Source organism: Narcine bancroftii, chromosome 8 (genome assembly GCF_036971445.1).
Source record: "Narcine bancroftii isolate sNarBan1 chromosome 8, sNarBan1.hap1, whole genome shotgun sequence".
Taxonomy (NCBI): Eukaryota; Metazoa; Chordata; class Chondrichthyes; order Torpediniformes; family Narcinidae; genus Narcine; species Narcine bancroftii.
In genome coordinates, this window is record NC_091476.1 from 66,060,626 (window position 1) to 66,086,484 (window position 25,859).

The 25,859-nt window shown below is 46.5% G+C and overlaps 1 protein-coding gene across 2 annotated transcripts in view; it reads left to right on the top strand.

Annotated features, from left to right (window-relative positions):
- The window catches only part of prdx5 (peroxiredoxin 5), a 44,817-nt gene extending 32,605 nt beyond the window's left edge, over positions 1-12,212 (top strand). For both annotated transcript variants that reach the window (XM_069893900.1, XM_069893899.1), the window contains exons 2-6: positions 5,238-5,372; positions 8,753-8,884; positions 10,243-10,281; positions 11,134-11,198; positions 12,018-12,212. In XM_069893900.1, coding sequence (XP_069750001.1) covers positions 5,238-5,372; positions 8,753-8,884; positions 10,243-10,281; positions 11,134-11,198; positions 12,018-12,123 — 477 coding nt within the window. In that variant the 3' untranslated portion in view covers positions 12,124-12,212. The remainder of the gene's footprint in view (positions 1-5,237; positions 5,373-8,752; positions 8,885-10,242; positions 10,282-11,133; positions 11,199-12,017) is intronic.
- Positions 12,213-25,859: the final 13,647 nt, after the last annotated feature.

Here is a 25,859-nt window from a genome sequence, read left to right on the forward strand (position 1 = left end):
CGCATCGTGCTGCCCCAACTGGTACTTGGATGGGAGGGGGATGGAAGGCTACACTCTGGGTGCAGGTCAATTAGACTTGACAGGATAATAGATCAGCATGGACTAGAGCAGAGAACATTCCAGCACAGTATGAGCGACGATGTGGGTCTGACCTACTCAGAGGTCTAAACCTTCGCTCCCTCACACCCATATCCATGTACTTGTCCAAGAGTCTTTTGGAATGCCCTGGTGTTACATCTCCCTCTCCCTCTCCCATTAATATTTTTATATATATATAAAAAAACTTTCCTGGCCCTCACCTTATACAGATGTCTACGTTGCTCTCCATTGCAGGCAAAATCTTCGCTAGGATTCTACTAAATAGAATAATACCTAGTGTCGCTGAGAATATTCTCCCAGAATCACAGTGCGGCTTTCGCGCTAACAGAGGAACCACTGACATGGTCTTTGCCCTCAGACAGCTCCAAGAAAAGTGTAGAGAACAAAACAAAGGACTCTACATCACCTTTGTTGACCTCACCAAAGCCTTCGACACCGTGAGCAGGAAAGGGCTTTGGCAAATACTAGAGCGCATCGGATGTCCCCCAAAGTTCCTCAACATGATTATCCAACTGCACGAAAACCAACAAGGTCGGGTCAGATACAGCAATGAGCTCTCTGAACCCTTCTCCATTAACAATGGCGTGAAGCAAGGCTGTGTTCTCGCACCAACCCTCTTTTCAATCTTCTTCAGCATGATGCTGAACCAAGCCATGAAAGACCCCAACAATGAAGACGCTGTTTACATCCGGTACCGCACGGATGGCAGTCTCTTCAATCTGAGGCGCCTGCAAGCTCACACCAAGACACAAGAGAAACTTGTCCGTGAACTACTCTTTGCAGATGATGCCGCTTTAGTTGCCCATTCAGAGCCAGCTCTTCAGCGCTTGACGTCCTGCTTTGCGGAAACTGCCAAAATGTTTGGCCTGGAAGTCAGCCTGAAGAAAACTGAGGTCCTCCATCAGCCAGCTCCCCACCATGACTACCAGCCCCCCCACATCTCCATCGGGCACACAAAACTCAAAACGGTCAACCAGTTTACCTATCTCGGCTGCACCATTTCATCAGATGCAAGGATCGACAATGAGATAGACAACAGACTCGCCAAGGCAAATAGCGCCTTTGGAAGACTACACAAAAGAGTCTGGAAAAACAACCAACTGAAAAACCTCACAAAGATAAGCGTATACAGAGCCGTTGTCATACCCACACTCCTGTTCGGCTCCGAATCATGGGTCCTCTACCGGCACCACCTACGGCTCCTAGAACGCTTCCACCAGCGTTGTCTCCGCTCCATCCTCAACATCCATTGGAGCGCTCACACCCCTAACGTCGAGGTACTCGAGATGGCAGAGGTCGACAGCATCGAGTCCACGCTGCTGAAGATCCAGCTGCGCTGGATGGGTCACGTCTCCAGAATGGAGGACCATCGCCTTCCCAAGATCGTATTATATGGCGAGCTCTCCACTGGCCACCGTGACAGAGGTGCACCAAAGAAAAGGTACAAGGACTGCCTAAAGAAATCTCTTGGTGCCTGCCACATTGACCACCGCCAGTGGGCTGATAACGCCTCAAACCGTGCATCTTGGCGCCTCACAGTTTGGCGGGCAGCAGCCTCCTTTGAAGAAGACCGCAGAGCCCACCTCACTGACAAAAGGCAAAGGAGGAAAAACCCAACACCCAACCCCAACCAACCAATTTTCCCTTGCAACCGCTGCAATCGTGTCTGCCTGTCCCGCATCGGACTGGTCAGCCACAAACGAGCCTGCAGCTGACGTGGACTTTTTACCCCCTCCATAAATCTTCGTCCGCGAAGCCAAGCCAAAGAAAGAAGAAAAAAACAGCTGGCCAGTTCACCCTATCTCTGGCTCTCACAATCTTGCACACTTCTAGTAAGTCACCTCTCATTCTTCTTCGCTCAAAAGAGAGAAGCCCCAGCTCTGCCCACCTTGCCTCATAAGACACATTCTCCGATCCAGGTGAGAGCCTGGTGAATCTCCTCTGCCCCCTCTCCACATCCAGGAGGCAACCAGGACTGAACACAATACTCCAGCTGTGGTTCTCACCAGTTTTATAGGCCTCACAGCTCTTGAACTCAATCCCCTGGAATTGAAATATTTGGCTTAAGAAAAATTGTCACTGGCCCATTTCCTTTGGAGTTCTGAAATGGTGCCCATAATGAGTCAATGAGGGACAAATGAAACCGTGGTATCAACCTTCCCTTCCCACTCACACACCACCTCAAGTAATCCCTTTCAAATCACAGAGCACTTATGGCATAGGATTATTTAAGGTGGAATGTGAGTTTAGGGGGGCACTAATCGAGGTCACTAATAAAAATCCCAAAGAACAGGGGACCTGGAACGGATCTCCACTCATCATTAATGGTTTTTAGACTTCAGGCACGTAACGACATGCTTTACCGCCACACGGGCAGTCTAAAAAGGAATGTGCAGGAATATTGAGTCAATTCCTGCCCCACAATTTACCCCACAACTTTTGGGAGGAAGTCTGTGGTGTAAATCGTACCGGAAAAATTCGATGTCGGTCATCGACGTCCAACCCGTTGCCCTCAGGTTCATGCCATCTTTTTTAAAAAAAGGCGCCCAGTGAGATCGACTGCACAGGCAGTAATTACGTTAATTTGACATTGCAGGTTAAAAACCATAACTGACTTCCAAGCAGAATGTGTTCCATCCACTACTGTTCTACCCCCTGCTTTCTTCGGACAAGCCAATTTGGAATCCACACAGCCAATGTTTTGTGGGCCCCATATCAAGCCTTTCTGAATGTCTACTATGGTAAACCTTGTCAAAAGCTTTACTCAAATCCATATACATGACATTTCAGATTTATTGCCAGGGAACATGCATGACATCACATACAACCCTTTCTTTGTGGGGCATGGCAAAATTACCACAGGCCAGATGGTTCTTGTGTACCATTTATGGGGCAGTGTATATAAAAAAAAAAGTCATGTAAACAAACTGCAATACAGAGATGGGGGGGGGGTGAGGGGGGGATCAGTAGTCCTTAAATGAGACCCTGATTGAGTTTGCCATTGAGGAATCTGATGGTGGAGGAGTAGCCGCTGTCCCTAAACCCTGGTGGTGCGAGTCGTGTGGCCCCTCGATGTCTTTCCTGGGTGGAGCGGATCCGCGACGATAGCTGCTGCTCTCTGACGGCAGTGTTTTTTTCCCCCCCGTAGATGTTCCGGTTGGCCGGAGTGGGTTTGCCCGTGGAGCCCTGGCCTGTGTCCGGTACCTTTTGGAGGGCTTTTTCACTTCCAAAAAACTCAGTTAGGCTCGAGAGGCACGACCTGCCCCTCACAGAGCCACACTGTCTATTCCCGAGAAACCTTTATTTCTCTAAATGCTCGAAAATCTTGTCCCAAAGAACCTCTCAACTAGTTTGTCCACCCCTGACGCAATTCCCAGGATTCTTCCCCCTTTATAAAACAAGGGGAATAATTTGCCATTCTCCAATCCTCTGGTACCTCCCTGTGGAGGAAAATCTGAACACATAGGGTTAAGGGTTCACTCATAAGTTGCTTACAAGAACATACAAGAGTCCGTTGCATATTGCTTAAGTGGAGGCAGGGAACGCAAGGTTGCGATTCTTTCTCAGCAATACTCCCTTGTGGCCAGGGAGAATGCAAAGATCATTGCCAAAGCCCCAGCAATCTCTTCTTTTGCTTCCTGCGGTAACCTGGGGTATGTCTCATGATTTTAAGAAGATCCAGCACTTCCTCTTTCTTAACCTCAAATTCCTCTTGCACATCAGCCTGTTCTAACCTGACCTCCCATTGAGCACGGTGAACACTGAAGCAAAGTATTCATTTCGAACCTCCTCTGCCTCCAGGCACCTCCTTTTCACTTGTCATCCTGAGACAGACACATGTTCAAATGAAATAGAGGGTCATGGGTGTAACGTTCGCAAGCGTCCGTTTGTTGAGTAGGTTTCTAAAGGTCCGCACAACATTGTGGGCTGAATGGCCTGTACTGTGCCGTAATGTTTAATTTTTTTAAATTTCGCAATACCACATGGTAATGGACCCTTTCAGCCCATGTTGTTTGGCAATAAATCTGAACACAGGTTTTTGTTGTGAAGGATTTTACCGACAGAAGGCAAGTGTGGGATAGGGTAACAAATGTAGTGCACGCCCACACATGCAATTTACAGCAGCCATGGGGGAAAGGTAGAGAAACAACGTGGACAGTTTATTAGCGACTGGGAAAAGTCGGGTAGGGACTGAACAACGTGGACAGTTTATTAGCCACGTGGAGAAAGTCAGGTCGGGACTGAACAACGTGGACAAGTTTATTAGAGACATGGGAAAAGTCGGGTGCCTACAGTTTATTAGTGAATGTGGGAAAAAGTGGTAATTGATTAAACGCATGTAATCAACTAATAACGAACATGGGAACAAACAATACAGACACACATACTCACACTCAATAGGATGCCTACCACCCCTTGACTCTGTGTAGGCTCAGCTCTATGCTATTTACAGACAATGATCAATGCTCCCAACCCTATTTAGTTCACCGCTCACCAAGTTTCTCCAGTGCTGTTCCAGTCCTCAGCCTGGAGTGAAGCAGGCTGGTCCCTCAAAGATGGCAAAAGAGGGGGAAACGGAGACCACATGGCACTTTTATAATGCTGGAGGGTGCAGCCCAGGTCATTAGCAGTGAGGGACCACTTCCTCAGAAGGGTTAATCCAATTATGACAGCCAATGGTCCAAGGCCAAGTACAGGTCGGCTGGAGAGTCCAGTGCCTGTAATCTACAATCTGCACTAATTAAATGGGGCAGAAACAAATCTTGATTGGCAGCTGGTGTGTCCGACTAGTGCAGTGCTGTAGAGTTTATGGTTCTACTGCGTGGATCATGTTGGAACTGACTTGCTAGACTGCACGCTGTGTGAACCTTCTTCACTCTGTACCATGTACGACACTACAGTGAAGAGATGATGACCCCTGGCTCCAGGGTTGTTGGGAGCTTTCCTGGTCTGTTCTCGATATCTCTGGACTCCACCCCCCCCCCCCCCCCGCCCGCCCTCCTCAGGGTCAAGGGGACAGCAGTAACCCATTCTTCCTTCCTTCCCTCCCCCTGTCCCCCCGCTGACCAGTTGTGGTATGCTGGTCCCGGAGATAATGGGCCGCACCAGTAACAACCCTGTCTCTTCCTTAACTGCAGGTCGGTGAGAAGCTGCCCTCTGTCGATGTCCACGAAGGGGACCCACATTGTGTCATCAACATCGTGGAGCTCTTCAAAGGGAAGAAGGGGATTCTGATTGGCGTGCCAGGAGCCTTCACGCCCGCCTGTAACAATGTATGCTGCTTTTATCCCCCGCAGTTTGACCCCCGAGTTTTCCTCTTCCCCATGCAGTCTGTACGTGGAGCTTCCCTCTTTCCCCCCAACCACCCCAGCAGTTCAGCTGTGGAGGTTCCCTCTCCCTCTCTGAGCTGGTCCAGTGTCCCAGCTGGCTGTCCAACTGTGTTCAGTGACTGTTGCTTCCCCTTGCAGCCTTGCAACAAAATGTGCATCATGAAGATTCTCCACCCTCACGCCACCCATGTCCTTTAAATGTAATTTAAAAAAGAAATTAATTTAAATTTCAGGTGTACAGTACAGTAACAGGCCATTTTGGCCCACCAGCCCGTGCCCCCCAAAATGCACCCCGTACGTTTCTGAAGGGTGGGAGGGCACTGCAGTGTCCAGAGGAAACCCACGCAGACACGGAGAGACCAAGATCACAAGATATGGGAGCAGAAGTCGGCCCCCTCCCCCAATTCTAATCATGAGCTGATCCATCCTCCCACTCAGCCCCACTCCCCGCTTTCTCCCCCGTAACCTTTGATGTCCTGACCAATCACATACCTTTCAGTCTCTGCCTTGTATACAACCCAACGACTTAATGTCCACAGCCGCCCGTGGCAACGTTCCTCTGACTCGCGACCCTTTGACTAAAGAAATGTCTCTGCTTTGAATTAGCCCCCTATGATCCTGAAGTTGGAGCCCCTTGTCCTAGACTCTGCTACCAATGTTGCCACATCTACTCTGTCCAGGCCTTTCTCAGAAGTCTCCCCTCATCCTTCTGTACTCCAATGAGTTAAGTCCTAGAGCCCACAATCATTCCTCATATGCTAACCCTTTCATTCCTGGTATAATTCTGGTAAATCGCTCAACCCTCTCCAACACCAGTCTTTTCTCAAGTAAGGCACCCAGACCTTTACACTGTACTCCAAATACTCACCAGTGCTTTATAGAGTTCATCATCTCATCCATGCTCTCGTCTGCTATTCCTCTGGAAATTAATTCCCCTTCTTCACCACCGACTCAACCTTCAGAGGACGAGGACTCCCAAATTCCTTTGCATCTCAGAATTTTGAATCTTCTCCCCATCTAAATAATAGCCTGCCCATCTACTACTTCTCCCAAAGTGAGTGGCTGGACATTTTCCAACATGGTCTTCCATCTGCCACCTCTTTGCCTGTTCTCCTCATCTATTCAAGTCTTTCTGCAGCTATTCTGTGTTTTCAGCACCACCCACCCCACCACCTATTTTTGGTATCATCAAACCTAGCCACAAAGCCGCCTAATCCATAATCCAAATTGTTTATATACAATGAAAGAAGGAGCATTCCCCCAACACCAACCCCTGTGGAACACCGCTGGTGACCAGACGTCTGTCAGTGGCAGGGATCTCCCCGTAGCTGACCCCTTCATTTCCGCTCCCGCACTGACCTATTTGTCCTTGGCCTCATGTACTATCCCACCGAGAACACCTGTAATCCGGAAGGGCAACACCCGAATATTTCGTCTGGGAGCTCTCCAGCCGGACAGCATTGATATCGACCTCTCCAGTTTCTGCTGGTCCACTCCCTCCCTTCCCCACCCTTCTTTCCTCAAGCTCTCCGCTCCCTTCACGGACCCATCCGTTCCTCCCATTACCTCTTGCCTATGGGCCGCGCTCCCCTCCCACCCCCCACCGCCTGCCGACATTTTTCCACATCTCAATGAAGGGCTCAAGCCCGAAACGTCAGTGATGCATCTTCATCTTTGCTACATAAAGTCTAACCTGCTGAGTTTTTCCAGCATTGTGTTTTTAACCACTGGTAACTGGTATCTAAACAGAATAGGATCACTCTATTCCCTCCAGATCAGCCATTCTAGTATCCTTCCTGTGATTCCATCTTGTGTGGCAGCCTCACGTGGCACTTTGTACATTTGAACCCGGGCTTCTGGCACTGTTGTTGCGTGGCGCTGTCATTGCATGGCGCTGTCGTTGCCTGGCACTGTCGTTGTGTGGCACTGTCGTTGTGTGGCACTGTCGTTGCGTGGCACTGTTGGTGAGGAGGGGGGATTTGCCATTCCCTGCCCCAGGAGACGCCTAGGCCCCCTCCGTGCACTCTGGATTCCTCGCATGTCCCAAATTCAGCCGCCACTTAGCAGGTTAATTGGTCACATGGGATGCGGGCTTGTGGGCTGGAAGGGCCACCCGTTAGATTACACCCTCCAGATGGAGCTCAGGGCCATTGTGGAAGGGAGTTGATGCAGGCCAACCTGTTCCTAATTTTGGAAGATCAGAAGATTATTTAAACAGCAAACAACTGCAGCAGGACCTGGGAGGGCTTGTGCATGAACCGCAGAAGGTTGGTCTGCGAGGGCAGCGGGCTGTTGAGAAGAGAAATGGAATGTTGGCCGTTATTGCTGGAAGGACTGAATTTTTAGGACCAAGGAGGTTCTGCTGCAACTGGACAAGGTCCTGGGTGAGGCCGCATCTGGAGCACTGCAGGCAGTTCTGGTCTTCTGACTCGAGGAAAGATGGAGTGGCTTTGGAGGCAGTGCAGAGGGGGTTCACCAGGTGTATTCCTGGGATGAGGGGGTTGGCCTATGAGAAGAGATCGAGTCATCTGGGACTGTACTCATTGAAATTTAGAAGAATGAGAGGGCATCTTATAGAAATGTGTAAAATTATGAAAGGCGTTGATAAGATAGAGGTCGGTAGGTTGTTGCCATTGACCTTGATGAAGGGCTCAAGCCCGAAACGTTGGTGATGTATCTTCACCTTTGCTCACAAACCCTAACCCTAACCCTGCTGAGTTTCTCTAGCATTGGTGTATTTTTTCACTTAACCACCAGTGTTTTACCCTTAGGTTGTTTTCACTGGTGGGGGAGACCAGAATTAGGGGAGGGGACCAGAACTAGGGGACAGAGCCTCACTGCTTTTCCCAGAGGGTGGTGAATCTGTGGAGTTCGCTGCCCATTGAAGCTGTGGAGGCGACCTCAGTAAATAGATTTAAGACAAGGTTGGATAGATTTTTTACATTGGAGGAGAATGAAGGGATGTGGGGAGAAGGCAGGTGGGTGGAGATGAGCCGATCATCAGATCAGCCGTGATCTCACTGAATGGCGGAGCAGGCTCGAAGAGCCGGATTGCCGACCTCTGCTCCCATTTCTGATGTTCTAATGTTTTTAAGTTCAGATTTATTGCCAGAGTACATGCATGACATGACCTACAGGCCTGAGATTCTACAGGCCACGGATTTACCTGTGCTCCGAGGAGGCCTCAGAAGGGAGAGGGTGTGGAGGAGCTGTTATGGGCGGGGGGGGGGGGCGGAGAGTTGGGGGAAGCAGTTACCCTTTGGTTGGGTGGATGGAGGGGCCAAAAGCCGCTGATTGGGACCTGCCTTCTCCCACCCCGGCAGAACCACCTGCCCAGTTACCTGGAGAACTACGAGGAGCTGAAGAAGAAAGGGATCGACATCATTGCCTTCATTGCCGTGAACGACGCCTTTGTCATGAAAGCCTGGGGAGATCACCACAAGGTGGATGGCAAGGTAAGGTTGCGGGGGGCAAAGGGGAAGGGCAGGCGTCATGGGGGAATGGTGGGAAGTGGGGGGGGGGTGCTGGTGGTGGAGGGAAGAGGTGGGAGAGAGCAAAGTGGGGGAAGTGATGAGAGGAGAGGGTTGGAGGGAGGAGTGGGGAGTTGGGGTGAGAGAAGGGAGTGCAAGGGTGGTGGAAAGGGGGCTTGAGGGAAGTGGTGGAAAGGGGGAGTGGAGGGGAGGGGGTAGTAGGGTGGGGGAGGGGTAGAGGGGAGAGGGAATGGAGTAGGGAGTATGGTGGGGAGAAGGGGGTGTGGTGGAGAGGGGTGGGGTTGGGGTGGGGGAGGAGGAGTGTGATGGGGAGGTGGGAAGAAGGAGTGGGGAAGCGGAGGCAGACAAGTAGAGGAGGGGGAGAGAGAGGACAGTGAGTGGAGGTGGGGGAGGATAAAGGAGGAAATGATTTCAGAGGTGGGGGTGGAGGAAGTGGATGAGGCTGAGGGTGTTAGAAGGGGGAAAGTATTTTCTGAGCTGACTGTTTCTTGGTTTGGGGGGGGCTTAGGGAGAGGGGGGTTGGGGGGAAGGATTTTGCTTTCCAACAGACCTACACCCAGAGAACAAGCGTGACAAAAACCTGCAGCCACCGGACGCCTGAGACAAAACCCAGCAATGGTGGGAATCTGCGACAGGCGGGCAAGCCATCCATGTGGAGGGAGTGAATGCCTCCTCAACCCGCTCCACACCTTGACCCCCTAAATGTCTATCAAGATGTCAAAGCAGGAGACGGCCATTTGGCCCTTTGACCCTGCGCCACCACTCGATCAGATGGTCCGATTTCAGTGCCCTGTTCCCACTCTCTCTCCTGCCCCCTCCATCCCACCAAACAGCAGGACTGCATCCAGCTCCCATATTTTACAAATAGAACATTACAGTACTGTACAGGCCCTTTGGCCCATGATGTTGTGCTGACCTACCCCCCCCCCCCAAAAAGTCTTTATCGTCACCCCTCCCGCCTGTCGACTCATGAGCCTGAGCTGCCCAGTTAACCTACACCCTACATTTTGAAGGGTGGGGGGACACCAGAGCCCCCGGAAAAAACCCAGGCAGACACAGGGGGATCAAACAAACTCCTCACAGTCAGCACCAGCACTGTCACCGCATTGCACTAATCACTGCGCTCACAACTTCCTCTGGCCGGGAGCTCCACAAGTCAACATCTCGCGGAGCGGTGAGGTTTCCTCCCTCCTCTCACAACTTCACACCATGCTCTTGTTCCCCAGATTACTAATTTGATTTGCAAATGAGTCGATATAATAATGTATTCGCTAGTATGATAATTAATGTTAAGTGCTCATGACTGCCAATGTCGTCTCCAGATCCGGATGCTGGCAGATCCCACTGGATCCTTCACACGGGTGAGTAGTGAATGCTGTCCTAGCTGATGGGGAGGCGCTCCTCCTTCCCGATCAGTTCCAATCCCCCCCCCAGCCCTGGGTTCAGTCCCCACCTGTGCGCAGAGTTCGCACGTTACCTCTGTGACCCCATGTGGTTTTTTTTGCCCTCCATCTCCAGTCCTTTCCTACTTCCCAAGGTCGTTACAGGGTTATATCTCAGTGAGGGGGGCGTGGGGGGGGAGGGGGTGTGTCGACGGGAAGTCAGGGATCCTTGAACGGGATCGGTGTGTGTGTGGATGGTTGGATTGCCTGCCCCTGCACCACACCTCCTTGATGGTGCTCCCAGGGGAAAGTAAGTTGCCGGGACGCAGGCACATTGCTCCCCGGGGTGGGGGTGTGTGTTTCCCCTCCACTCCCCCCGCCCCCTACCCATCCAGTCCCCACCAAGCATACCAGTTGCTCATCCTGCAGGGAAACCGGGGGAGGGGGGGGGTTTCCGCCCCATTGAGACCCTGCCGACCCCCACTCCCTCAGCCATCCCACAGTTGGGCAGTTCAAAGCGGCTGATTTATACCCCCTCCATTCCTGGGTGCATCCTGTTCTCTGTCTAGCCCACCATGACTTCGGTAGGGGACAAGGAAAGATGGGAAGAAGGATGGCGCGGGGGGGGGGGGGGTGGGCTCGAAAACATCCATCTGTGCAAAATCCACTTTTACATTTGCCTGGCACTTCAAACATGTGCTGGCTGTGGTGCACTCCTCCTGGCCTCTCCCTGTCTCGGACACCATCTATATCCAATCTCTCAGCTTCCCCACCCCACCCTGGGTATGCGCTCATCCCTTGAGCCCCCACTGACCTCTACTCTCCCTGCAGGCCATAGATCTGGAGCTGGACAAGGAGCAGCTGATCGCCGCCCTGGGGAACAAACGTTGCAAGAGGTGAGTCTTGCCCCCCGCCCCCCAACTCTGCCTGTCGTCCAACTGCACACTCTTACAACCTCCCCCCACCGGCACTCCCACTCTCAACGGATTCTCCCCCCGACCCGACCCTCCGCTCTGGCCTGACCCCACCATCTCACCCTCTCTCTAGCCCGTCCTGCTCATTCTGGTTCTCCCGTTCTGCCCTGAACCCTGGGGCCCCCTTGGGGGGCTTTGCAGATGGGCACCGTGGCAACAAATGTGGGGAACAATCTGGTTTTCAGCCCCCTGTACTTGGACCTGAATGCCTCGCGGGACTGGGACGGAACCTCCAACTCCCTCTGACTGTGTACTCCTGCGAGTGAGGCACACCACTCCCACTGGGCAATGGGGTCAGCTGCTTCTGATACGGGATCCTGGGGTCTTTATCAGCTGAAGATTAGTTCTCATGACTAGAACTCCATGGGTTTTCTCGCACTCTTCAAAACCTGTGGGGTTGCAGATTAATTGGGTGGCATGGGTTTAAATGGCCTGAATCGGCTTCCACTGTGCTGTAAATAAAATTCCAAAGGCTCCGAACCATGCCCCAGGAGTGTGTGACGGGACGGTGCGGAGGGAGCTTCACTCTGTGTCTGACCCCAGGAGTGTGTGTGGGGACAGTGTGGAGGGAGCTTCACTCTGTGTCTGACCCCGGGAGTGTGTGATGGGACAGTGCGGTGGGAGCTTCCCTCTGGGTCGGACCCCTCCCCCTAGTTTGATGGACAGCCCTTGACAAGTGTGCATTGTCGGGGTGTAATCCTGGTTGTGGTGAGCAGCTGTCTCTGTTCTTCCCCCTGGCAGGTTCCTGATGGTGTTGGAGGATGGAGTGGTGGTGAAGCTCCAAGTGGAGCCTGACGGCACTGGCTTGAGCTGTAGCCTCGGCCAGCACGCCAAGCACATTATCTGAGGAGCCGATCGACCCACCCCTCCCAGTCCAGGAGGTTGACGTCGGCGTTGCACAGGGCAGGAACCTTCAATAAAATTATTCTAACTGGACCAAGTCAATCTGCTTCCTGTCTGTGCCCCCACCCTCCGGTAACTACCCCACACCCTGTACCTCCAGAGGGATGACCAAGTTCATTGTCACTGCACTGAGTAGTAATTTGGTGAGCAGTGAGATCTGAGAGGCAAGCTTTTCATTGAGCACAGGGAAGGATGCGTGTTGGGATGGACTGCTGGGGTTATTTAAATTTAGACATAAAGCACATTAACGGGCCCTTTCGACCCCACAGGCCCGTGTCACCCAATTAACTTACGACCCCCATCCCGGTATGTTTTGAAGGGTGGGAGGAAACCCACGCAGACATAGGACGAACGTACAGACTGTGTGTGTGTGTGTGTGTGTGTGTGTGTGTGTGTGTGTGTGTGTGTGTGAGAGAGAGAGAGCGAGATACCCAAAGCGTTACACTCTAGGTCTGCAAAGTCATTCCAAAGTACGGGGTTAGAAACCTGGTGTTGAAAGGCAGTCATTTAAACTGATGCCTGGGAGTAAAATCATTGAAGGAGGTGGGGAGAGTCTGAGTTCTGAAAACTCACGAATCCTTGCCAAGTTGCTCCCAGAGAAGTATCCTTTTGTCCAAACGGTCGTCTCCTTTTCCCTGGGCAGGGAAGACTAAATGAACGACCTCCTCGATGCTTCCAAAAAACCCAGGGGTGGGTCCATTGCAATGACTGTCACAGTAGTCACGGCGGGGTTCAGTAATTCCCTGTGAGGGAGAATTGACCGTTCTCAACCTGCTCAGTGTTCAATGAGATGAATAACGAAGGCTGTTTCCTTCTCGCTACCTGTGTGTTTTCCCTTTCCCCCCCACACCCCAATTTGTCCTTTCTCCTCTCTCTGGTGACTTTGGAATGTCCTGCACCAGTTGATGCCACCCAGTCTCTCCTCAGCTGTGATTGACTGCAGCCTGTACAAGCCCTTAAAGGGAGTTTGTAATATTAGTCGACCTCCAGTGTATGACGTATGCTTCCCGCCGAATCCTTGCTGGCTGCAGCCCCACAGGCTTTTTGTTTGAAATGGTATTCATAGAATATCACAGGACAGTTCTTCAGCCCACATTGTTGTGCTGACCTTGGTAAACCCAACAATCCATCCCCTCAAACTACAACCCACTATCCATGTGCCTGTCTCGGAGACTAGTTTTTAAAATTAACACACATATTCTGCACGTGAATATAGAAGTCAATCCCCTAAACTTGTGAATTCAGCCACCCTCTTTTTGGCCTGGATGGGCGCACGGACCACGGACCCTTGCCTTGGCCGTTCGACCAGCCCTGCAGCCCAAAATACAGATTCTCCCCGCCCGCCCGAACTCCAGGCTCACCGGTCATCCGAGCTCCCACTGCCTTTTTTTAAAAATTTTTTATTTTTCACACCATAAACCACATTGACCATGATACATACATTTTCCTTTTCAAATATATCTTTGGCTTGGCTTCGCGGACGAAGATTTATGGAGGGGGTAAAAAGTCCACGTCAGCTGCAGGCTCGTTTGTGGCTGACAAGTCCGATGCGGGACAGGCAGACACGATTGCAGCGGTTGCAAGGGAAAATTGGTTGGTTGGGGTTGGGTGTTGGGTTTTTCCTCCTTTGCCTTTTTGTCAGTGAGGTGGGCTCTGCGGTCTTCTTCAAAGGAGGTTGCTGCCCGCCAAACTGTGAGGCGCCAAGATGCACGGTTTGAGGCGTTATCAGCCCACTGGCGGTGGTCAATGTGGCAGGCACCAAGAGATTTCTTTAGGCAGTCCTTGTACCTTTTCTTTGGTGCACCTCTGTCACGGTGGCCAGTGGAGAGCTCGCCATATAATACGATCTTGGGAAGGCGATGGTCCTCCATTCTGGAGACGTGACCCATCCAGCGCAGCTGGATCTTCATAAGCGTGGACTCGATGCTGTCGACCTCTGCCATCTCGAGTACTTCGACGTTAGGGGTGTAAGCGCTCCAATGGATGTTGAGGATGGAGCGGAGACAACGCTGGTGGAAGCGTTCTAGGAGCCGTAGGTGGTGCCGGTAGAGGACCCATGATTCGGAGCCGAACAGGAGTGTGGGTATGACAACGGCTCTGTATACGCTTATCTTTGTGAGGTTTTTCAGTTGGTTGTTTTTCCAGACTCTTTTGTGTAGTCTTCCAAAGGCGCTATTTGCCTTGGCGAGTCTGTTGTCTATCTCATTGTCGATCCTTGCATCTGATGAAATGGTGCAGGCGAGATAGGTAAACTGGTTGACCGTTTTGAGTTTTGTGTGCCCGATGGAGATGTGGGGGGGCTGGTAGTCATGGTGGGGAGCTGGCTGATGGAGGACCTCAGTTTTCTTCAGGCTGACTTCCAGGCCAAACATTTTGGCAGTTTCCGCAAAGCAGGACGTCAAGCGCTGAAGAGCTGGCTCTGAATGGGCAACTAAAGCGGCATCATCTGCAAAGAGTAGTTCACGGACAAGTTTCTCTTGTGTCTTGGTGTGAGCTTGCAGGCGCCTCAGATTGAAGAGACTGCCATCCGTGCGGTACCGGATGTAAACAGCATCTTCATTGTTGGGGTCTTTCATGGCTTGGTTCAGCATCATGCTGAAGAAGATTGAAAAGAGGGTTGGTGCCAGAACACAGCCTTGCTTCACGCCATTGTTAATGGAGAAGGGTTCAGAGAGCTCATTGCTGTATCTGATATATATACAGTGCCATTTTCTCCCCCTCCCACCTCCCATCCCACCCTACCTACCTCCCCCCATCCATTTAAAATACAAAATCTAAATACATTAAACCAGTCAAACAATTGTCATTCAATAAAAATAAACAAGAAATTCCACTGAGTCAATTCTTTTAATTTTCTTCTCCTTTCGTTAATTTAGGTAGTGAATGTCCCCGGTAGGTTTTCTCAATTGTGTTTCATATAAGGCTCCCATATTTGTTCAAATATTTCAATATTATTTCTTAAACTATATGTTATTTTTTCTAATGGAATACCGAGCTCCCACTGCCTTGAACGCACGGGTCCTTGGAGCGGTCAAAAGGTTGACCCATGTCAAAGCCAACCACCCCCCCCCTCTAAATTTGACCTGAAAAATTTGACAATTGCAGGAGTGCATAAGGTAAATACCCTCCCTTTATCATCAGGGTGGGGGGGGTGTGGCCAAACCGCACCTGACGAGCCATGTGCTGCTTGTTGGCACGCAGAGGTACGTTGGCTGAGACAGGAATCGGACAAACTGCTGCTCGCAGTGGCTTCGCGATTGCGTGATGCCTTAAGCCAAACTGGGCCGCCCCTTGCCCGACATAACTGGGAGGTTGAAGAAGGCAAGCCACAAATCAGCGTCAGGGTTGACGCGTTGCTGTCAGAGCGCCGGCGATCGGTATCAGGGTATGCATCAGTGCTGTCCAAGAGGATTGCCTCCAACCCCTTCAAAGCATCCCAGAGTTGTGGGTCAATTGGGTGTACAAGTAGAGCCCAACGAAACCGCATTCTCCAGTCCTCAGTGCAGATGCACAACACACGTACAGACCAACGATACACAGGACAAGTATTCGTACGCACTAATAAATATGGTTTCATGTACACGAGAGTCTCAGATGGGCCAGTGTGAGCTGTTCCTTGGCCTGGTCTTGCTGACTGACTCCCCACCCACCTACGGGAGCAGCTGGGGTCCTCAATGTTGACCTCTTCAGGCAATGATCGTGGTTGATCATGTCAATGGAGGGGGGAGGGAGACTCCAGTGATCCTCTCTGCCACTCTTATGGTCCAGTGGGTGGACCTCTGACCCTTTTCTCTGCAGTGACTGAAGCAGCTGGCCAGGACGCTCTGGATAGAGCTCCTGTAGAAGGTTGACGTGATGCGCCTTCCTGACCAGTGAGGAGATGGTCACGATAGTACACTGGTTCAGTGAACTCCAAGGAACGTGGTGCTCTCCACTACTCTCTCTCGAAGTCAGTAGAGAGGGGAAACAGAGAGTTGGGGGGGTAGGGGGCGTGAGGTGGGGCTGTCCATCATGGACCCGGTTTGCCAATCCCAGATGGGACCCCCCCCCTCCGCTCCCTGAACCCCAACTCTTCCACCGCATTCAACAGCTTGAAGGGTCTCCACCCAAATCTTCGATCATCCTTTATCTCCCAGTGATACCACTTGGTCTGCTAAGCTCCTCCAACAGAGCCCACATTTAATGCCTGGGTGAGTCTCTTCCGCACCCTCACGAGCTGCATCTGAACCTATCTTCGGGCCATATTTCGAGCACTGTGCAGTTTTAGGCACCGAACTACAGGGAAGATATCAATGAGATGGAATGAGTGCAGAGACAATTTACCAGGATGTTGCCTAGACTTCAGGGACTGAGTTAGGTTTGGACTTTATTCCCTGGAGCATGGAAGAATGGGGTTGGGTATTTAAAATTATGAGGGAGACAGAGAGTAAACGTAGGTCAGCTTTTTCCACTGAGTGGAGGTGAAGATACAAACCAGAGGATGTGGGTTAACAGTGAAAGGAGAACGTTTTAAGGGGAACTTCACACTGAAAGTGGTGGGAATGTGGGAACAAACAGCCGGGCTGAATGCGAGCTCGATTTTAACATTTAAGAAAAATCTGGACAGGTGTGGGGACGGGAGGGAGGGGTGTGGGCACAGGCCAGCAGGATGAGACAGGAAAATAGCGGGCCCAGACTAGAAGGGCTGAGGGGAACCCCGCGTTTCCACGCTGAAATGGTTCTCTTCCATTTTTACCACAACCACCCTGCCCAGCTATGCCCCGGTCACCAATAGGCCGACTTGGTTGGGTAGCACTCTTGACTCACCGGCCTCAAGCTCGTTCAAGCGGGGAGGAGTCACGTGATGGAGTAGTGGCCGGTCGGGGAACTACAGACCTCTCCGGAAAAGTTTTTAAAAAACACAGAAAACACAAAGGCACAAACACAAAAATTAAAATAAAGTGAAAGTAAAGGTGGGAAAAAAATGGCAGCGAAGAAAGAAAAGTCAAAATCAACGGGAAGAAGAGAAGAAGAAAAGACATCGGAAGAAGAAGGTGAAGGCCTTACCTGTCCGAGGAGGCCCGCTGTGGAGAGAGAAGCCCGATCCCTCAGGTCAGTCGAAGTCCTGAGCTCGGGACTACAAAAATGGCTCGCGGAGCCAAGCAAAACTGCGCAACCGTGCATGACAAGAAAAACACTGAGGAGTCGATCTCCACAGCTGAGAATGACAGCTACAACACAACAACAAGAGAACATAGAAAACAACGAGAACAAGAAAGAAGAGAGTAAAAAGAAAGTAAGGAAACAACAGATGACCAACCCAGAGGAAGAAGAAGAAGAAGAACATAGAGAAATGGAAGGAGAAGGGAAGGGCAAGACAATGGATACTTTTTTAAATTTTTTTATTTTTCACACCATAAATAACATTAACCATGGTACACACTTTTTCCTTTTCACACATATACAGTGACATTTTCTTCCCCCCCCCCCCCCCCTCCTCCCATCCCACCCTCCCTACCTCCCCCCTCCTGTCCATTTAAGGTATACAATCTAGGATACATTAAACCAGTCAGACAATGTTGTCATTCAATAAAAATACACCAGAAATTCTACTGAGTCCATTCTTTTCATTTCATTTTCCTTCCGTTAACTTAGGTAATGATTGTCCCTGGTAGGTTTTTGCTATTGTATTTAATGTAAGGCTCCCATATTTGTTCAAATATTTCAATATTATTTCTTAAACTATATGTTATTTTTTCTAATGGAATACATTTATTCATTTCTATATACCATTGTTGTATTTTCAAATTATCTTCCAATTTCCAGGTTGACATAATACATTTTTTTGCTACGGCTAGAGCTATCTTAACAAATCTTTTTTGTGCATCCTCCAAATCAATTCCAAATTCTTTATTTTTTATGTTACTTAGGAGGAAGATCTCTGGATTCTTTGGTATATTGTTTTCTGTTATTTTATTTAATATTTGATTTAGATCTTCCCAAAATTTATTTACTTTCTCACATGTCCAGAATGCATGAATTGTTGTTCCCATTTCTTTTTTACATCGAAAACATCTATCAGATACTGTTGGGTCCCATTTATTTAACTTTTGAGGTGTAATGTATAGCCTGTGTATCCAGTTATATTGTATCATACGTAACCTCGTATTTATTGTATTTCTCATCGTTCCGGAGCATAACTTCTCCCATGTTTCCTTTTTTATCTTTATATTTAAATCTTGTTCCCATTTTTGTTTAGTTTTACCATTTGTTTCCTCATTCTCCTTTTCTTGTAGTTTAATTTACATATTTGTTATAAATCTTTTGATTAACATTGTATCTGTAATCACATATTCAAGGTTACTTCCCTCTGGCAAACTCAAACTGCTTCCTAATTTATCCTTCAAGTAGGATCTCAATTGGTAATATGCCAGCGCTGTATCTTGCGCTGGATGGGTCATGTCTCCAGAATGGAGGACCATCGCCTTCCCAAGATCGTGTTATATGGCGAGCTCTCCACTGGCCACCGTGACAGAGGTGCACCAAAGAAAAGGTACAAGGACTGCCTAAAGAAATCTCTTGGTGCCTGCCACATTGACCACCGCCAGTGGGCTGATAACGCCTCAAACCGTGAATCTTGGCGCCTCACAGTTTGGCGGGCAGCAACCTCCTTTGAAGAAGACCGCAGAGACCACCTCACTGACAAAAGGCAAAGGAGGAAAAACCCAACACCCAACCCCAACCAACAAATTTTCCCTTGCAACCGCTGCAATCGTGTCTGCCTGTCCCGCATCGGACTTGTCAGCCACAAACGAGCCTGCAGCTGACGTGGACTTTTTACCCCCTCCATAAATCTTCGTCCGCGAAGCCAAGCCAAAGAGGATCTTGAGTTATATTGTACTTATCTTTCATTTGTTCAAAGGATAAGAATCTATTTCCTGAAAAATAATTTTCTATTCTTTTAATCCCTTTTTTTCCCATTCTCTAAAGGAAAGGTTATCTATTGTAAAAGGGAGTAACTTGTTTTGCGTCAATATTAGTTTTGGTAATTGATAATTTGTTTTATTTCTTTCTACATGAATCTTCTTCCAAATATTGAGGAGATGATGTAATACTGGAGAACTTCTATGTTGTACCAATTTTTCATCCCATTTATATAATATGTGTTCAGGTATCTTTTCCCCTATTTTATCTAATTCTAATCTCGTCCAATCTGGCTTTTCCCTTGTTTGATAAAAATCTGATAGGTATCTTAATTGTGCGGCTCTATAATAATTTTTAAAGTTTGGAAGTTGTAAGCCTCCTTGTTTATACCATTCTGTTAATTTACCTAGTGCTATCCTCGGTTTCCCCCCTCTCCATAAAAATTTCCTTATTATTTTCTTTAACTCCTTGAAGAATTTCTCTGTCAGTTGTATTGGCAATGCCTGAAATAAGTATAATATCCTTGAAAAAATGTTCATTTTAATACAGTTTATCCTTCCTATTAGTGTTAGTGGTAAATCTTTCCAATGCTCTAAATCGTCCTGTAATTTTTTCATTAGTGGATAATAATTGAGTTTATATAGTTGGCCGAGATTTTTGTTTATTTGTACACCTAGGTATCTTATTGCTTGCATTTGCCATCTAAATGGAGATTCCCTCTTAAATTTTGAGAAATCCGCATTATTTATAGGCATTGCTTCACTTTTATTTACGTTTATCTTGTAACCCGACACTTCTCCATATTCCTTCAATTTCTTATATAATTCTTTTATTGATAGTTCTGGTTCTGTGAAGTACACTATAACATCATCCGCAAATAAACTGATTTTATATTCCTTGTCTTTTATTTTTATTCCTTTTATATTATTATCTGTTCTTATCAATTCTGCTAGTGGTTCTATAGCTAACGCAAACAATAAAGGTGATAGTGGGCATCCCTGCCGTGTTGACCTGCTTAAGTTAAATTGTTTTGATACATGTCCATTTACTGTCACTTTCGCTAATGGTCCCTTATATAATGCTTTAATCCAATTAATATACTTCTCCGGTAAACTGAATTTTTGCAATACTTTGAACAAATAATTCCATTCTACTCTGTCAAAGGCCTTCTCTGCGTCTAACACAACTGATACTGTTGGTGCTTTATTCCCTTCTACTGCATGAATTAAGTTAATAAATTTACAAATATTGTCTGTTGTGCGTCTTTTTTTGATAAATCCATTTTGGTCTAGATTTACCATTTTCGGTACATACTCTGCTAATCTGTTTGCTAATAATTTAGCTATTATCTTATAATCTGTGTTAAGTAACGATATTGGTCTATATGACGCTGGTGTGAGTGGATCTTTCCCTTGCTTTAGTATTACTGTAATTATTGCTGTTTTACATGAATCTGGTAAGCTTTGCGTTTTATCAATCTGGTTGATTACTTCCAGGTGGGGCGGAATTAATAAGTCTTTAAATGTTTTATAGAATTCTATTGGGAATCCATCCTCTCCTGGTGTCTTATTAGTTGGTAATTTTTTTATTATCTCTTGTATTTCTACTATTCCAAATGGCTCTGTTAATTTATTTTGTTCTTCTATTTGTAGTTTTGGTAGTTCAATTTTAGTTAGAAATTCATCTATTTTCCCTTCTTTCCCTTCGTTTTCAGTTCGGTATAATTGTTCATAGAATTCTCTAAAGTTTTCCTTAATTTCTTTTGGATTATATGTAATTTGTTTGTCTTTTTTCCTTGATGCCAATACCATTTTCTTAGCTTGTTCTGTCTTAAGCTGCCATGCTAGGATTTTGTGCGTTTTTTCCCCTAGTTCATAATATTTCTGTTTTGTCTTCATTATATTTTTCTCCACTTTATATATTTGTAGTGTTTCATATTTTATTTTTTTATCTGCCAATTCTCTTCTTTTAGTAATATCTTCCTTCATTACTAATTCTTTTTCTATATTTACTATTTCCCTTTCCAACTGCTCTGTTTCCTGATTATAGTCCTTCTTCATCTTGGTTACATAACTCATTATTTGCCCTCTAATGAATGCTTTCATTGCATCCCATAGTATAAACTTATCTTCCACTGATTCCGTATTAATTTCAAAATACATTTTAATTTGTTTTTCAATAAATTCTCTAAAATCCTACCTTTTAAGTAACATGGGGTTTAATCTCCATCTATACATTCTTGGAGGGATGTCCTCTAACTTTACTGTCAATATTAAGGGTGAATGGTCCGATCGTATTCTAGCTTTATATTCTGTTTTTCTTACTCTATCTTGCATATGAGCTGATAACAAAAATAGGTCTATTCTTGAGTATGTTTTATGTCTAGCCAAGTAATATGAATATTCCTTTTCCTTTGGGTGTTGTTTCCTCCATATATCCAAAAGTTGCATTTCTTGCATCGATTTAATTATAAATTTGGTTACTTTGTTCTTTCTGTTAATTTTTTTCCCAGTTTTGTCCATATTTGAATCCAAATTCAGGTTGAAATCCACTCCTATTAATATGTTTCCTTGCGTATCTGCTATCTTCAAAAAGATATCTTGCATAAACTTTTGATCTTCTTCATTAGGTGAATATACTTTGAGTAGATTCCAAAACTCCGAATATATCTGACATTTTATCATTACATATCTCCCTGCTGGATCTATTATTTCCTCTTCTATTTTAAATGGCACATTTTTACTAATTAATATAGCTACTCCTCTTGCTTTTGAATTATACGATGCTGCTGTTACGTGTCCTACCCAATCTCTCTTTAATTTCTTATGCTCCAATTCAGTTAAATGTGTTTCTTGCACAAATGCTACATCAATTTTTTCTTTTTTCAGTAAATTTAGCAGTTTCTTCCTTTTAATTTGGTTATGTATTCCATTAATATTTAAAGTCATATAGTTCAACGTAGCCATTTTATACTTTGTTTATCTTCCCTTTCCGTTTCTCCATCATTACCTTTCTTTCTTATCCATTTCTGTTTTCTTGTTTTGAATCCTTTATAAGACAACATTCCTAAAACATCAAACATTTTCCTTATTCTCCTATTTAAAACTTCTTGAGCCCAAATCCCCCCTTCCCCTCCTGAGTTGTCCTTTATCCCTTGTCGGACAGCCACATCTCCTCTCTCCATTTGGATTTGCGAATTCACTCGCAAGCATCAGCTGATTTTGCAGTGACCGTAACACCCCCCACCCAGCCCCCCCCAGAAAAGATTTCACTTTTCATATGTGACAAATGTCACTCTTTTAATTCCCTCCTTATTCCCTCTATTCCTTTTCCTTCCCTTATTAATTCTTGTCTATACTATCTATATTTTCCTCTAAATACGGATACATTCATGTATGCACATTATACATATACACACATATACCTCTTTACCCACACACAAAACTCAAAACGGTCAACCAGTTTACCTATCTCGGCTGCACCATTTCATCAGATGCAAGGATCGACAATGAGATAGACAACAGACTCGCCAAGGCAAATAGCGCCTTTGGAAGACTACACAAAAGAGTCTGGAAAAACAACCAACTGAAAAACCTCACAAAGATAAGCGTATACAGAGCCGTTGTCATACCCACACTCCTGTTCGGCTCCGAATCATGGGTCCTCTACCGGCACCACCTACGGCTCCTAGAACGCTTCCACCAGCGTTGTCTCCGCTCCATCCTCAACATCCATTGGAGCGCTCACACCCCTAACGTCGAGGTACTCGAGATGGCAGAGGTCGACAGCATCGAGTCCACGCTGCTGAAGATCCAGCTGCGCTGGATGGGTCACGTCTCCAGAATGGAGGACCACCGCCTTCCCAAGATCGTATTATATGGCGAGCTCTCCACTGGCCACCGTGACAGAGGTGCACCAAAGAAAAGGTACAAGGACTGCCTAAAGAAATCTCTTGGTGCCTGCCACATTGACCACCGCCAGTGGGCTGATAACGCCTCAAACCGTGCATCTTGGCGCCTCACAGTTTGGCGGGCAGCAGCCTCCTTTGAAGAAGACCGCAGAGCCCACCTCACTGACAAAAGGCAAAGGAGGAAAAACCCAACACCCAACCCCAACCAACCAATTTTCCCTTGCAACCGCTGCAATCGTGTCTGCCTGTCCCGCATCGGACTGGTCAGCCACAAACGAGCCCGCAGCTGACGTGGACTTTTTACCCCCTCCATAAATCTTCGTCCGCGAAGCCAAGCCAAAGAAAGAAGACATGTCTTCATCTCTCTGTTTGTGTTGTAGTTGTTCTGCAAATTTCCTTGCTTCCTCTGGATCCGAGAATAGTTTTTTTCCCATAAGATCGTTTTCGATGTTTTGAACCTCCTCCTCTTCAGGAGTTCAAAACTTATGTCTTTTTAGTTTGCAGTCTTTTGTACTCTCGTTACACGTCTTCATCTCTCAGTCTATTTTGTAATTGTTCTGCAAATTTTCGTGCTTCCTCTGGATCCGAGAATAGTCTGTTTTGTTGTCCTGGAATAAATATTTTCAATACCGCTGGATGCTTTAGTATAAATTTATACCCTTTCTTCCATAAAATTGCCTTTGCTGTATTGAACTCCTTTCTCTTCTTCAGGAGTTCAAAACTTATATCTGGATAAATGAAGATTTTTTGCCCTTTGTACTCCAGTGGCTTATTGTCCTCTCTTACTTTTTCCATTGTTTTCTCCAGTACCTTTTCTCTTGTAGTATATCTTAGGAATTTTACTAAAACAGATCTTGGCTTTTGTTGTGATTGTGGTTTAAAGGCCAATGCTCTATGTGCCCTTTCTATTTCCATTTCTTGCTGTTGTTCTGGACATCCAAGGATCCTAGGGATCCAATCTTTTATAAACTCTCTCATATTTTTGCCTTCTTCATCTTCCTTAAGGCCCACTATCTTTATGTTATTTCTTCTGTTATAATTTTCCATTATATCTATTTTCTGAGCTAACAGTTCTTGTGTCTCTTTAACTTTTTTATTAGATTCCTCTAATTTCTTTTTTAAGTCCTCTACCTCCATTTCTACTGCTGCTTCTCGTTCTTGCACCTTGTCCATTCTTTTTCCCATTTCTGATAAGGTCATATCTATTTTATTCATTTTCTCTTCTGTATTGTTTATTCTTCTTCTTAAATCATTAAATTCTTGCGCTTGCCATTCTTTAAATGACTCCATGTATTCTTTAATAAGAGAAAGTATATCCTTTATCTTGCCTTTCCCTTCTTCTTCTATTTCACTGTACTCTTCCTCTTCCTCTTCTTCTTCCTCTGGGTTGGCCATCTGTTGTTTCTTTGTTGCCCTTTTCTTCTCTTCTTTCTTGTTTTCATTGTCTTCTATGTTCTCCTCTTGCTGCAGGTGTTCTGCAGCTGTCGTTGCCGGCTGTGGAGATCGACTCCCCAGCTGGTCACCCTTCCCGTCGGTGTTTTTTTTTCATGCGCATCGCGCACTTTTACTCGGCTCAGCGAGCCATTTTTGTAGTCCATAGTCTACCGACCTGAGGGAGTGGGTTTCTCTCTCCACCGTGGGCCTCTTCGAACAGGTAAGGCCTTTTCCTTCATCTTCCGTTGTCTTCTCTTCCTCTCTTCTTACCGTTGGTTTCGACTTTTCTTTTTTCGTCGCCATCTTCTTTCCACCTTTATATTCTCTTTACTTTGATTTTTATTTCTGTGCCTTTGTCTTTTGCTTTGTTTTTTCTGACTTTTCTGGAGAGGGCTGGAGTTCACCGTCCGGCCACTACTCCATCACGCGACTCCTCCCATGGATATTTTTTTTTAAAGAATATATGGAATCAGTAAAAGAATGGCAATCACAAGAATTTAGTGAAATAAAAAGAAGAATTAAAAGTACAGAAGAAAAAAATGAATAGATTAGAGATGGTCATGTCAGATATAGGAAAAAGAGTGGACAAGGTGGAAGAACGAGAAACAGCCGTAGAAATGGAAGTAGAGGACTTAAAAAAGAAATTAGAAGAATCTAATAAAAAAGTTAGAGACACAAGAGCTGTTAGCTCAGAAGATAGATATAATGGAAAATTAAAATAGAAGAAATAATGTAAAGATAGTGGGCCTTAAGGAAGATGAAGAAGGCAAGAATATGAGAGAATTTATAAAAGATTGGATCCCCAGGGTCCTAGGAAGACCAGAATTACAGGAAGAAATGGAAATAGAAAGGGCACATAGAACATTAGCCCCTAAACCACAACCACAACAAAAACCAAGATCCATTTTAGTAAAATTCCTAAGATATACAACAAGAGAAAATATATTGGACAAAGCAATGAAGAAAATAAGAGAAGACAAAAAGCCACTGGAATACAAAGGTCAAAAAATTCTTTTCTATCCAGACATAAGTTTTGAACTCCTGAAGAAGAGAAAGGAGTTTAATACAGCAAAAGTGATCCTATGGAAAAAAGGATATAAATTTATGCCAAAGTACCCAGCGGTACTTAAAATAGTTATTCCAGGGCAGCAAAACAGACTATTCGCGGATCCGGAGGAAGCACAAAAATTTGCAGAACAACTACAAAACAGACATAGAGATGAAGACATATAATGACCATGAACTATATGTATGTGTGTATATGGGTATATATATATATATATATATATATATATGTGTGTGTGTGTGTGTGTGTGTGTGTATGTATATATGTGTGTACATGAGTGTATCCGTATTTAAAAGAAAATATATAGAGTATAGATAAGAATTAATGAGGGAAAGAAAGGGAAGAGAGGAAGTAAGGAGGGAATTAA